Source organism: Eubalaena glacialis, chromosome 7, assembly GCF_028564815.1.
Source record: "Eubalaena glacialis isolate mEubGla1 chromosome 7, mEubGla1.1.hap2.+ XY, whole genome shotgun sequence".
Taxonomy (NCBI): domain Eukaryota; kingdom Metazoa; phylum Chordata; class Mammalia; order Artiodactyla; family Balaenidae; genus Eubalaena; species Eubalaena glacialis.
The window spans coordinates 92,692,627-92,708,200 of record NC_083722.1 but is presented as its reverse complement, the minus strand read 5'-3'; the positions used below and the strand labels follow the sequence as shown (position 1 = coordinate 92,708,200).

Sequence of the window (15,574 nt, the reverse complement as noted above, 5' to 3'; positions counted from 1 at the left end):
TGATGTAGAATTAAATCCTTGTTCAACGTGGTCCAAACACACGCATCACTCTGAAGTCAACCCGAGGCTGTGCAATTTAAAGGAGAGATCAGGGACTTTGTGATTGGATGGACTTGAGTAGGGAGCTCCACACCATCATTTCCTAGCTCTGTGAATTTACAATATTACATCTAACACCTCTGAGCTTCGGGTTCTTCTTCAGCCAAATGGGATAAAACTCCATAGGGGGAAAAAAAAAAGATGGCTGTGAAGTTGTCACTTAGAATAATGCATGTAAAGCTACCTATGCCATTTCCTTTAAAGGTGACTGATTTTACCATCAACAAAGTAGACTCACTTTCCTTCTCTTGGTATCCTTTCCTCTGAGTCATATAGGCCACCATCAGCAAACTTATCACATATGGCAGCCTACTCGATGTAATCCTGTTTGATGCTGACCAGGGTTATCACCGCTCCTCAGAATGTGCAGCTCTTTAGCTCTTTGGCTTGTTACATCTTGTGCATCTCCAGTTAGAAACTGACATCTTGTTTAAGCTTTCATTACCTCTCACCTGAACTACTGACTGCAAGAGCTCAGACACTGCTCTTCTAACCTAACCTTGTCTCTTCCAATCTGCGGCCAGCATTCTCTTTCTAAATTTGACCATATTAAACTTTATGGGGCCTCCAAGTTCTGAGTTATGCCTATTTCTTAAATCTCATTTCCTGGAATTACTTCTCTACTCCAGTGAAACCAGTCTGCTTCTAATGCTGCTTCAGACTCAACACTTTGGCAACTGTTGTGCCCTCTACATAAAATGTCTTCTCACTTTTTTTGGCCAGTTGGTAATTCTTCAGAACCCATCTCAAGCATTATCTCCCCAGTGAAGACATTCCTGCAATTGCTTTAGAAGGTTGATAAGATTCTACACGGGACCATGTCTGTACAATATACTCTGTCTTTATAGCACTTAATTACAGTGCATTGCAGTCATTCACTTCCTCGGCTATCTCTCCCACTAGATCATGAGTCAAAGAGTCCTGAGGTCAGAGATTATGGTTTAGCATTCCCACTGCCTGACACAGTGCCTGCATGCAGTAGATGTTAGTAAATGTTAGCCTATGTCCTCTAGCACTCTCCTCCCTACCCTTCAAATAGTATAAAGATGGATTAAACTGGCTTGTTTGGACTTTTATTTTGATGAAGTTAACTGAAAATTCTACTTTATTTGTTAATGTAATGTCTAACCTAATCTAAAAGAGGAGTAAGCATCTCTTTATCACAGAAAATAGATGGAAACTTACATTTAAGAAAAAAAAAATGTTGATGTTATTTTTGTTCTTGATGAACTTCCAGTTTCTGTTTTCTTGATGACCATAATTCCATTTCGCATGCTTGTAACCTTGAATCTAACTCATTCTACTTCTTCCTCCCACACCCCACACCTCTCTCACTTTATACTTCCTTGGCAAGAGCCCATAGCGTGTATATAATAGGAACAAAACCAATGATAATGATGATGGGGATAAAAAGATTTACCTTTTGCTATTAAAGAGTCACAAAATTCTGAGTTGTAAAAGAGACATAATGTTCTATATCAAGATTCTAATACAATGGAGTTGCTGCTTGGGTCTGTGGTTCAGAACTTGGTACAGTGCCTAAGATAAAAATTCTATATACTTAAAGTCCCCTAAGAGGGACTTCCCTGGAGGTCCAGTGGTTAAGCCTTCACTTTCCAATGCAGGGGGTGTGGGTTCCATCCCTGGTTGGGGAGCTAAGATACTTTCGGCCAAAAAGACAAAACACATAAAACAGAAGCGATATTGTAACAAATTCAATAAAGACTTTAAAAATGGTCCACATCAAAAAAAATCTTTAAAAAAGTCCTCTAAGGAAATTCTTCATTCATTCATTCATACAATAGATAATATACTTTACGTAATAAAGAATACATATGAAGTGCTCAAGAGTATAGTTGAATATCTGAAATTAAATATTTCTATAATACAACTTTCCTGGTGGCCTTAAAAAATTACTTCACTAAGTCTCCCCATCACCATGAAAGTCACCCTCAACCTTCCAGATCTAATCTAGTTCCATCCTTGTAAGAAATATTGCCTATACCCTACTTCTAAGATGGTATGACATTTCACCCTATGCAGGCTAAAGGATATCTTAAAATGGAAATTCAACTATAGAGGATATATTATCATTATGTCTGAAAAAGGAGGGAAATGAGAAAAAGTTAGAAGGAAAGAGAAAATCAATTCAATGGTGAGGGAATAAATTCATTCAAGCAGTGCGGATTAAACTCCTACCATTTGCTTGACTCCATATTTGGTACCCAGGAAAACACATTTTAAAAAAATTATCTATCCTTCATGGCAGTTAGGGAGACAGACAGACACCAATTATTATGATAGGACCTGAGTCTTACATTGTTCAAGAATATTCTGTCCAGGACCTATAATTATAAATTTTTGAGCAGAGAGTCACATCTAAACATAATATTGTGCATTACTATTCTGTGAGGAGGAAAGAGGTTTACAATCTTTAAGATGGTAAGGCTGTTGTAAGGATAAGAAAAAGTTAAAGTTCTACTGGTTTTTCTCTAAAACCTTCTTTCCCCAATTATAATCTACTTTCTAAACAGTACACGAAGCCTTGCTTTTATGGTGAAGATAGCCAGATTAAATGCAGGATGCCTAGTTAAATTTAAATTTCAGCTAAATTATGCATAAGTTTTTAGTATTAAGTATGTCCCACATATTGCGTGGGACCTCCTTCTCCTAAAACTTTTGCATCATCTATCAGAAATGCAAATTTCACTGACCATCCTGTATTTTTATTTGGTATTTTTTTATTTAACATGGTAACCCTATTTATAGGGGTGCCCATCCAGTCCTCAGACTCCCCACTTTGAGTTCACTGTATGTGGTCTTAACGAATGCAATGGATCACACAGTGACTGAGATGCAAAGCAGTCTACTCAGCCTTGTGTTTACCACAACATTGTTTCTCAAGCCTGCAGACTTGGACAGCTGAGTTCCCAGCTCCCTTTCCTAAACTATTTCTGGTTTATCACCAAGTAACAACATGTGACCTTTATCCTTCTCTTCTCCTGAAGAAAACAGAAATTTTCTAAAGGGGTAAAAATAGCCAAAATTAAAAAAGACTATGAACTACTCCAGAATCTTGAGGCTGTCAATACTTTATGCTTTTAAATAGTTGCCATGGTTCACCCCAGAAGCATCTGCATATTTCTGTGGTTTTCTTCATGGTGTGTAGTGAACTTTGATATCTTTGGGGAATAAAAGAACTCTCTATCTGTCTATCTACACATATATATTTAACAATGCAAGTTATTGTTATATAAATGTAGGCTGTTGTCAATTTCAGTTCCCTGCCATATCAAAAGAACAAAGCAGGCAGGAAGAGCAAGAGGATGATCTAATATGCCTACGCTAATAACAAAGCCAGTGTCCTAAATTGGCAGTGGCAGCCCTCTTCTGCAGAGATTGTTTTTTACACCATCAGTAGACATTTTACAAAATTGGATGGTGACAGGAAGAGTACATTTTAAATTGTCAACCTTCATGATGTCCTTTTGAAGAATAGCAATTACATAACTCAGGGAGCTTTATTTTGCATTTGAAAAAATATGTATCTAAAGGAGTTTGCAGGGTTATGCAAGACTCCACATTCTGAATTCTTTGTAGAAATTAAAGTCCCTTATTTTTTCCTGTAATCTCATATCCTTTTTTTAATCCACTTCCTAGTTAAGGTGGGAATCAATATTAAGTAAGTAGTACAGAATTAAAACTGTTTTTGATTTAAATTAACAAATTCATTTAAAGATGCCATCAACCATATGCCATTTCTTAACCATATTTAAAGTCCAGTTTGTAAGTTTCCAAGGATCACACACCTTTTTTTCATCTCTATGGCATTAAAAAGTTTGCTTATAATATTCTAATATTTTGTTAAGTTTTAAGTTGTTTCCTCTTAGGCAATGAGAGAGGGAAATATTATGCAAAAGTAATTTTATATCACCCAAAAGTCATTTGGTCTTTTTCTTCTAATTATCATCTTTTTTTGAAATAATTTTAGAAGAAAAAAAAAACTCTTTAAAAAATGCAGACAATGCCAAGAGAAACGCATTGCAAGTACCCTAAATAGTTAATGTATTTTCTAAATGAATGATTTAAAATAGCTATTAAAGGAGAGGAAATGAGCTTAGGTTTCTAGTAATGACTTCTCCTCTTCAAAATGAAATCTGTAAATCCCTGATTGCAATTCCAAATCCCCAAAGGACCAGCAGTTCTGGGACCAGGGCTCACTGGCTTTATGTCTAATAGCACCAGATAAGTAGCATGATTTTTATATATGTAATTTGGGAGAATATTCAGAATTTATAGTCCCGGAGACAATTTATGAATGAATTTCCTTTTCAAAGTACATTATTCTAAAAATCAACTTTTCCACCCAAATTGTAAGCAGAGCACATAGGAATGTGAGAGGCATGGATATATACGTAGAGAGACATATGTATATATATTTATATATGCATGCACACACATGCACGAAATATAAGTACCATTTTATTCATAAGAGCATAATGATTCAGCCTGTGATTGTTAATAAAAATGCATTTCTAACCATCAAATTTGAGTCTATTATTCTAAGTTAATTGCATTTGCCCTAAAGAGACTTACAGCTGGCTGTCAGCCTGTTTGTGTCAGTTTCGTTTTATTCATCAGTCAATCTTGTCTCCTCTTCTTTTTTACATCCCATATATTGATCAAATAGATTTGTTAGCATCCCTCCACAGCGTTCACAGCATTTAAAAAAATAAAAAAATAACCTCGATATTATCATCAGATACATCTGATGACTTCATTCGTTTGCGTGTTATCTTCAGTGCTATTTCAGTAGCAAATAGATGCCCTTTGGACAAGCCCATAAGATTGCCATTAAATATAACAGATGTAACTCACTCAAAGCAGCATTGAGAAAAAGTTAAACGGGAGAAAGTGAACAACGGCAGTGGTCGGCGGCATCTCCGCTTTTCAGTTGGAATAGAGGATACTCATCGCGGTAAACATTAGTTCTTTACTGGAGTGTATTATGGAGTAAAAAGCATCTTGTTAAAATTCATCCTCAGAAGAGAATGTACTATTAGGTGGTGAAGTGGATTAAAGAAATAAATGGGCACCATGTTCCCACTGGAGCCAAAGAAAACCAGTGGGGGAAACAGAAGAGCAGGGAGGTTAGGGTAGAAAAGTAGTTAAGGTGAAAATCTGCAAAGAATTAGAATCTTCCTTATGTGAGTCAAGTTGCTTAGAGAGGAGATAAAAGGCATCACAGGGTGAGGAGATAATTAGCAGATCAGAAGCAAAGCAGTTTAAAAGGTGACCCTTACCTCCTCTGTTACTCAGTCTAAGAAACTATAGACAATTATTACAGTATTTTCTCCAGGGATGTGTGATACAGTTTCTCCACATATCCTCCAAGACACAAAGCTCCCTCAGCATTGTCATTGCGTTGCCTGAGTTCAGTGCTTTTTATGGAAATGCCTTTACATCACGCCAGCCTTGTCTTTCAACCTTGCTTTAGATCAGTGATTCTCAAATGGGGTGATTTCACGCCCCCCAGGGGACATCAGGAATACCTGCAGACATTGGGGGAACGTGTTACTAACACCTGGTGAGTAGAGGCCAGCGACGCTGCTACACACCCCACCGTGCACAAGACACCCTCCACGACAAAGAGCTACCCACCCCAAATGACAACAGTGCCGAAGTTAAGAAACCCGGCTTTAGATGGCTGAGTGAAATACACGTAAAGCTAAAAAACAAAAACTACATCACAGCTCAGCAGCAGTGCAGAGAGGAGGATTTTAGCAACTCTGAGAGGCAGAGGGCAGTCCAGCGACTGCACACAGGATTTCACACTCGCCTATTAAATAATACAATTCATTTACCTAGACCCCAGGAACAGCGGAGCAAAATACAACCCCAATTTTGAGGAGAACAAAGAAAAATGAAAATCATGGCTTGAGAGAAGACATTTCAAAGACCTCCAAGACAAACCAACTGAAAAATCTCCAATCAAAAGACTCCGCAAGAAAATTGTATCACAGCCCCTAATCCTCAACAGACCTTAACAAGATGTTCATGAGCCAAAGACTCATGTCTGCAGAAGACAAAAGACATAGGAAACAATAGAGTCTAGAGAAGGATTCTTGTTAAGAGGCAGGAGAAAGATAAAACATTCCTCCACCTTACAATTAGAACACCTAAAAAGAATAACCAGAAATATGCTCAAAACCATGTCACAGTAACTGTTATATCTTTCTGCTCTTGGGAAATTAATATTTAGGTTAGACCTGGGGCAATATTTTTAAAACCTTTTTTTGATGAGTGCTTTTACCCCACCTGACTAGACACCCCTGCCTGGCACAGATGGCCAAGACATTTGCTTTTTTAAATACTCCATATTTCCACAGCCACCCACCAGACAAAAATTAGATTACCAATGCTTGTGTAAACTTTCCAAGCTCTGACACAATAAGATTCCAGGAAATGTACATGCACAGCTAAAAGCAGCATTATACATAATGCACTGTAATTCCAACAGACAAGTTGCTATCTTCGATAGATATACACACTTTCCATGCCAAACACATGAACGTCAATACATTTTTCTCAAGTTAAAATGGAAACCATTTAACAGATATAATGGGCACAATGAATTTCATTTTGCATTACTAATGCAGCAGAGGAGAAGGGAAGCTTTGGCAAGGATTGCAGTAAGACCAAGAAAAACAGGAAACAACTTAGAAGCTATCATGGCTGTGCAAGCTATTGCCCTAAAGCATGGTCATGAACCCAAGGGCCACTGAGACTTCATATTCTCAAAACTCTAATTCCACATAAACAAATTTTTGACTCATGGGAAAAAAGTAAAAAATGGACAAAAGAGTGGTTGCATTTTTCGCAAAAAGGTCAAGAGAACGTCACCATCTTCTTTTCCCACAGTTCCTGAAGAGATGTTATCATGACCAACTTGATTTTAGGGGAGATAAATTGGAGGCAAATGAATTAAATGATGTGTCATGTGAAAGGGAATTAGGAAGATAACCCAGGAGCCCAAATCCCCAGCCTCTGCTTTTACCACCGGAAATACGTTTCCCCCAAGACTCCTTTTCATCACTGTTAAAAAAAAAAAAAATCAAAAACAGCAATTACTTCATTGGCCCTTACCTTTACCTTAAACTCTTTCTGGCACCTAAAATAGTTTACCTCAATCATTGCACACCAAAGAATTTTTTGGTGCTTTCTACTAGATTTAGATAGTAAACTCTGAAGCCCTAGATAAACGTTATTATGTGGTTTAGAATAAAGGTTTTGAGCACTGGCTTATTGCAATCAGGCAGACCTCACTTCCAAGCTGATCTCGCCTACTTAGTGAGATGGGCAAACTGAGTGACTTTGAGCAAATTCCGTTATCAGAGTTTCAGTTTCTCTATCCATAAAATGGGTGTATAATAGTCCTTATATTAATGGTTTTGGGGAAGGATTAAATGGGGCCATGTGTGTAAAACATTAGGTAAATTAATAGTGGTAAGGTCTAGCAGCAGCAGGAACCCTTCCTGGGTTCAAATCCCTGCTTCCACAGCTTCCTGCCTCTGTGAACTTGGATAAAATCTCAGTTTCCTCACCTCTAAAATGAGGATAGTAATAATAATACCTTATAGGATTGTTACGAGAATGAAAGTGACATGATAATAATAATGGCTTAACAATTCCTAACCTAAAGCACATTACATTTTAACCATAATCATTCTTTCCATCATATTTACAAAGGGGATTTAACATCTTTAGTATTAGGCTCCAAAATAATTGGTGAAAGTATCTCAAAATGTAAATGCATATATAGAGATAAACTTGGAAAGAAACCAACTGGAGGAACAACATAAGACTTTCTTCATTACGTTTATCATGAGTTCCAGCAAGGATCTGTCTTTCTTTGATCTTATTTTTGCCCTTAGAAAAATAAAAGCACATCTCAACACAGTGAAGCTTTCAAAGTGGAAATATGACAATATTCAGAAAGCTCAGACCTAGCAATTCTTCAAAAATGCTCCCACGTCCAGCAACTGATGACTTTTTTGGCTAATGTGCCATACATGGTACCTCATCTAATTACAGAAGTCAGTATCACCACAGTCAGTCCCATGGCTAAAAATGATGTGACAGCAAATTGGTTATAAGATGTAAAAAATGGTGGACACAAAAATGAAGAATATCTTTGACTGTGAAAGGTCAAGATGAGTTAGTAAGCTATTAACTTGGCTCATTTTTCAAATGATGAGTCAATTTTTACGAGAAACATTCAGTGTTTTCAAACTGCTTATCAAGATCCTAATTCTGTCATCTTAGAGGCTTATATTACTCAAAATTTTAGAACACCACTTAACATCTTAGTTGTCACAGTGATGTGACCTGGAATATGAAAATAACTCAAACTTTTAGCTTGTTTTTGTCTTCCCATGCAGAATAAACTTTTCAAAATGAGGGGCTTCTAAGGTGTACCATGTTTAGCCAGATAAAAAATAAACCAGATCGGTATGATAGTCAGCAGTAGAAAGAGAAACAAATTAAGTACTTATAATTAAAGCTTGAGGAATGAAAGAATTCACACTTTCTTAGAGCTATTATTTCAGACAGTCTGGTGTCAGAATTAAAAGCCAACCGGTGCATCTGTTTACATTGCCAAGGATTTTCACAGTAAGAAGGGCTAGGAAACACATATTTTTTAATTAGGGTCCAAATACCAAAGAACACCTAAAAAAATAGGATGTCAAAAATAAATGTTCTTGTGATTTGTATTGTCCAATGTCTAAACAAAGACGAAAAATTATGTTTCTTACTTCTCCTTTATAAACACAAGTGAAAGGAAAAAAAAAAAAGAGAGAGAGAAAAGAAAAGAAAAGTAATTCTGTTGCTTTGGCCACAGACTCCTTTTTTTGTTCTCCTACTTGTTTCTGGCTTAGCTACTGCTTTTCTTTCCCAGGATGAAATAATATAGGAAAAGCCGATTAAGGAAAACTTCACTCACACAGAAGGTTCACCAAGATGGCTCAGTTATCAAGCCTTAAAAGCTGAATTACAATGGCCACCTAAAATGACCATTCTATACTTTAAAGTACATCTCCTATTTGAAAAATTTCAGTTAACTCTTTATCTTGCGCTTTGAATTAAAGGAAAGTCCTCTTTAAAATCTACACTGATGGATCGAACGTTGTAGTACTCAAATCTACCATTAGCTTATTTTTACTTCTCACCAGCAAAATTAGAGGTATTTTCTGCAATTTCAAAGATCACTCTTTTGGTCAGTTGAAAAAAATATATAAAAAGTAGTATTCTGTACACAAAAGTGAATAGACTTCCTTCCCTCATCTATTTATTCAACAGGTATTTATTGATCATCTATTATTTGCCATACGCTGGGCTCGTTGCTGGGAAATACTGAACTAAACAAGACATCACTGCATATAGCATATAATCATAACACAACGTGTTACCATCTCTAATATTGGAGGTATAGGGTTCTGGGAAGCGCTTACCAGTAGAAGAGGACTAGGATAGACTTGAGAGATGATCAGCCCTCATATCTTTTATTTGGCAGAGGAGGAAACTAAGATCTAAAAAGATTGAGTTGCATAATCCCAGAGCTATTTAGTGGAAAAAAATCACAGGACTAGAATTCATGTCTCCAAATTCAAATCTCAAACTCCCTATATAGCAATACACTTCTCCCCAGAATATAATTTTCCTGAAAACAATAATGCCAAGCCATGAATGTCAAAGCAGTTGACTTGTTGGAAATATGCTTTGAGATCAAAGGGTCAACATTCTTCCTAATTGTATGGCATTCCGGATGGTGGAGAGGGAGGGCTCAGAGGTCAGACCCAACTGGATCCTAACCTTAAATCAACCATACCTAACTAACTAGTGACCTTGGAGAAGAATGAAACTCTGAAAAGCATCTGGATTTTTAAAAAATATTCCAAGTCAGGATCACAATATCTACATGAAAGGGGTAAATTTCATGAAAGAGTTGAATTGAGTAGAAACTAAATACACATAAATTTTTGTCCCCTCTTCTCACTCATGTAAATTGAACAGAGCTGATTGAAAGACCAGGTTAGCAGAAACCACACCTCAGTTTCTTTATTTCTTACCAATTATTTTAGCATAAGATCCAGCCTCCAATTTTAATCCATTTTTGTAGGTCATTTTTGGCATACCTCCACATAATTTAACATTTCTACTCTGTGAACGTTTTGGGAGTTAGAAAGCAGAGATTAAACAATTGAATTTAGAGAATTTCATCAGCATACATCCTCTAAAGAGAGATGGGAAGGAAACAAGAGTCAGAAGAAATATTTAAAATGAATAAAACCTCCTATATAATGTCGTGGGCCTCTTTCCATTATAGAACACAGAAAGCCAACTAGCATAGGTAAAGGGAATTTGTAGATTCACGTATCTAGGATGTCCAGGAGTAGATGAGCTTCAGATGTAAGTGAATCCAGGGACCCAAATGATGAATTCAGTACCTTGTCTTTACTTTTTCTTGGCTGTTTGGCTCCCTGTTTTGGCTTTATTCTCAGGCTTTTTACACAAGGCAGGAAAGATGGCTTCTGTCAGTCACAAGCCTACATTATCTTTCTACCTCACAAAGGAGGAGAGAACCCTCACTTCCAGCAGTCTAATCTCAAGTCTCAGGGAGCAACCTGATTGGTACTACCTGGTCTTAGAGCCATCCCACAACAAACCGCTATGGCTGGGAAACAGAGGACATGGGTTACCATGTCTCTGTACAGGGAGCACTGATGGACAAGACCATTCCACTCAAGCTACATGGAATAGGTCCTCCACTGGAAAGTGGGTTTCTCTTTCCTGAAAAAGGGAGTAAAGGGATCCTGGAAAGGCAAAAAAATGGATATCCACGCAAATAATTATTTTTAATTTCCGTTCTTTTAAGGACCATCCAGCTCAATTCAAAGTCCTCTGGAAGACCCTGGTAGGTTCATTTTATTTCTTTGTAATAGCTTCCTATACTGGCTAATGGGTACTTTTGGTGCAATATGATAAGGGAAGGACTCCATCTTTGTCCACATCCACAGTATAGTGGCCACAGCACTGGCACACACATCATCACACATCTGCATTATTCAAGGCATACTGCAATCAGTTTTTACCTTGAAGGTGCTTACACCCTATCTCTGTATACATGTTAGGTCACAAAAGTTTAAAAATCATGTACTCATTTATACAATACATGGATTCAGAGTCTATGTTTAGGACCCTATGTTCAGCTTTGAGGGATGACAAAAACCTCAGTCTCTGTCCTCCAAGGACTGAGGAATCTCTCAAAGATATCACTTGAAGCTGGAATTTGCAAAGAGGACTCCATGTATAATTAACATCTGAGCTGGGTTTGGGGGCATAAGTAGAAGTTTCACTGTTAGGCGTGTACAAAGAGGTCAAGACAGAAAAGTTGAAAGGTGCTTTCTCGCTTAGTGAAAAGATGACACAGAGGAATGGGGAATAAATAGCAAGGTAGCTTTTAAGCATTCAGCAATGAAAGTCTGCCTAAATATGTCATGGTTCTCCAGTAGGAGGCAATACTGTGTCCCAGTTCTTCAGGAAGAGGCAGGGCTAAATGAGCAAGACGTATTAATGAGGGGAAAAAAAAAATAAATCCAGTGCCACATTGACAAATACAGTACGGCCCATTTACATTAAGTAAAAATCAGACATGCATATGTTCGTTAATGTAGATAAAAGGTCTAGAACTGAGTTATCCCAAACTGAAAATAGGAACCACCTCCATAAAGAGTAGTAAGAATGAAGCAAGCAGCAGGCGTGAGGTGGGAATTTTCCTTTGCTTTTACACTTCCGTATCACTTAAGCTCTTTTTTTTTTCCACAATAAAATTTTATCTACATGTTGCTTGCCTAATAAATAAACACTGTTTACATAGAAGGAAGTTTTTGATCAAAATAAGGACCAAAATAACACCGGCAGGATAAGGAGTGTGAACTTTTAAAAATTAATGTTCTCGTTATTTTTGGTTGTCAGTGGGGTAGATAGCCAATACCCTGAGCAAGACATTAGGAAGAATAACATTTTGCAGGTAGGATTATCTTCGAGCCAATAAACAAATAGGCAGGTAGAACTCTTTGGAGGTCATTACATAGATAAATACATATATTTGGTAGGTGTATATGTATATATAAATTAAACAAATATATAGCCTAAATAAATATACTTTATATAGGAGGTTATTCCAAATACATATAATGAACATATATAATAATGAATATATATAAATGAATAATAAGAGTTAGGGAGAGAGAAGAAAGACAAGTTCTTTTCTGAGTATGAGGGATTTTAAGATATCAAAGAAATGCCTTTAGGGATGTTTGCTTGCAAAGTGTCTTAAAGACAACACATCTGGATATGGAGATCACAACAAGCAGCGTCGGATTTCAGGTTAGATGCGGCAGTCATCTACACGAAGACGAGAAGTGAAGTAATGAATGAGGTCCAAAGGTCATCAGGGAATAAATGAGGTCAGCAAGGGAAAGAGTGAACAGAGCCTAAGGCAAAGCTTTGAGAAGGATCATCCATTAAGAGAAGAGAAGCAATGCATTGGCTCATTCATTCACAACTAATTTTTTCCAAGGACCCTGAGCCAAACACTGTAGGTTTTGAGGACAGAATAGAGTGGTGGAAAAAATGGCATGGTGTCTGCCCACAGGGACTTATAACCACTGGAATGAGAACACCCACTAACATTAACTGAGCGCTTCGTGACTTTGCAATGGCATTGAAGTATCCCATCAACCTTAAAACAATGTTATTATCATCTCTCTGTGGATGAAGACATGAGGCTTAGTGAGGTGGGCAATGTGTCCCAAGTCATACAGCTATGAAGTGGCAGGGGCTTGATGTGAACGCCAAGTTTATCTACCACCACAACCCATAAGCCTGTGTAATGCTGCAAAGTGGCCAACCACGGGGTCATAGAAGAAACATCAGAATAGGAAAAAAAAAAAACAAAACAGCATTCTATGCTAAAGAAGACAGAGACAGAGTCATGGGCCTGCTAAGCCCTGTTATCAAGGAGGAGGGAAACTGATGCAAGATCACTGATTTGATGATTAGAAAGTCATATATTCATTCATTTATTCACTCAACCAATATGTATTAAGCAGCCAGCATGTATTACCGCATGGGCTTTGAAAGATCAGTTTTACTTGTGTGGGGATGGAAGCCAATTGTGAAGGATTAAGGAATGAGTAGATGGTACAATTGCTGGTGTTAAGGATTCCTCTGAGGAATTGGGGTGATGGAAAAATTAGCTTAAGAAGGATTTTCAGGCTATGGTGTACCTAAGCGAGCATGCAGAGGCAGGATGGAGTCAGTAGAGAGAGTGAAAATACAGGGAAAGAGGATGATGGTGAATATAGATGCTTCCTATGGATGGAGAAAGAGAAGGAGACGCAAACTCCTGAGGCAGGAGGTTATCTTTAAAAGGAGGAGGGTCCCTTTTCCTCTGATAGGGGATAGAAGAAAATATAAAGGAACTGAGAAATGCTGCTGCAAAATGCAATCATAGGAAACTGTACCAATAAGATTTTATGTGCACACTTCTGGACATTGGTTCTCGACCCTGGCTACACACTAGAATCATCTTGGCAGTTGTTACAAACTGTGATGCTCAGACTGAACTCCAGACCAATTAAATCAGCAAAATGTGAGGTTTCTTCAGGCTGAGGATATTCAAGGCTGTAAAGAGGACTTGGCAAGGTGTGACTAGGGGGGAGGTTACATGTGATAACAACTTGAGTAAAATCTGAAAAACTAGGATCCAATAAAGACATGAATTTGCTTAAAATAAAGGAAGGAAGGAAGAAGTGGGCAAGAAAATAGAAACACTAGTATGTGGGCAGATGACAAAGGATCGTTATAAATTCCAAATTGCTGCAAAGTAGATACATGTGCATCCCATTACTTACGACCATAAACTGTACTAAGCACGGGTCTTAACAGTACTATTCTCTTTTGTATTCCCAATCAATCTGCATCAGAGTCCCTGGCATACAGTGGATACTCAATAAACATTAGTTGAATGAATAACTTAATAAAAAAACAAATGTATAACTCAGGTGGCAGCCCAGCCCTCTCTTCAAGTGTCTAGAATCCTTGAGAAAGGTGGAATCGTCTCATACGCAATCCCAAGTCACTCACTGCAAATACTTCTCACGTCTCAGATCTACATGGGGCCTCAGCTGGTTTCAGGGGATATGATTTCAACCTCTTTATTCTTAATGCCATCAACAATAGGTTATGTGGGTAATTGATTTTTACTAAAGTTTTACAAAAGTGAGAAAACAATGGGGAGGAGGGCTTTATCAGCAAAACACCAGCCAGCAAGCGATTTAAAATTAGCTATTAGACAGCCACAGTGTTAACTATGTCACTTGGCCATTCTCATTGGCCATTATTCCATGCTGAGTCCTTGCCTCCTGCCATCTTGTTGCACTCTTATTTCTGTCAAGCTTCACCAGTACCACCCAAACCACAAATTTCACCTTGTCTTATGCAGAGCAGTTTCACTATGACTATCTCCTACACCGAGGCTTGGGGGGATCTCACTTTTAGTACCTAAACTTTCCCAGAAGTGCTTTTGCCAAACCAAAGGTTAGATATTAACCCCAACCTTTTTAGGGCCCCAAACTTTCATAGCCAATTATGATTTTAAATGGCCATGTTTTTCCTTCCTTCCATACAAAAGAATGAATCATCCTGGGAAGACAAATGGAAAATCTCCAACCCAATAATAAATGAGGCCCCGTGAGGGAATAAACATTCGTCCTTGGAAGTCCACGGAATACGTATACACATTACTGTTGAGAATAATCCTTACCTTCCTTATTGGGGCGTCTCAAAATTAGTGTCTTTGTGAATGTCATCATCGTATCCAGTCACATGAGCAGTGATGTGACTACACCGGGCACTCAACACAGACGCACTAATCATGAGGATAAAGGGTAAAGATGAGATACTCTCTGAGATTTTATACCTTATAATAATAGTGGTAATAATAGCTGCTTTGTATGTCCAAAGCCGTTTAAAAGCATTAACATTTCACATGGCCACACATCCTCGGAAAGCAGATCAATATTTATTCTTCCAAGTGTGTCGAGTATACAGTTGCGGCACCTCGAGGTGAAAGTGTCGCCCTGCCAGTGTCAGCCTCAGAACTTGGAAATCACATCCCCAGTTCATTATGTCAGAATAATAAAGTGACCCTGGCTGGCTGAATGTATTCATTAATGGCTGGGGTGGGGGGGGAGCAGGGCGGAAGGAGCAGACAATAAGGCTTTGGGAACTCACAGCGCTAAATAGCCGGCAAGGAAACACTATTATTTGGTGTTGCATCAGTTCTGGAAGGGAAAAAGATACACACACACACACACACACACACACACACACACACACACATCAAAGC

At 38.0% G+C, this 15,574-nt stretch overlaps 1 protein-coding gene across 1 annotated transcript in view; it reads left to right on the top strand.

Annotated features, from left to right (window-relative positions):
- MDFIC2 (MyoD family inhibitor domain containing 2) overlaps positions 1 to 15,574 on the top strand; it is a 97,962-nt gene that overhangs the window by 42,903 nt on the left and 39,485 nt on the right. Inside the window, exon 2 of the mRNA XM_061197484.1 lies at positions 11,036 to 11,074. Within this exon, the coding sequence (XP_061053467.1) occupies positions 11,036 to 11,074 (39 nt within the window). The remainder of the gene's footprint in view (positions 1 to 11,035; positions 11,075 to 15,574) is intronic.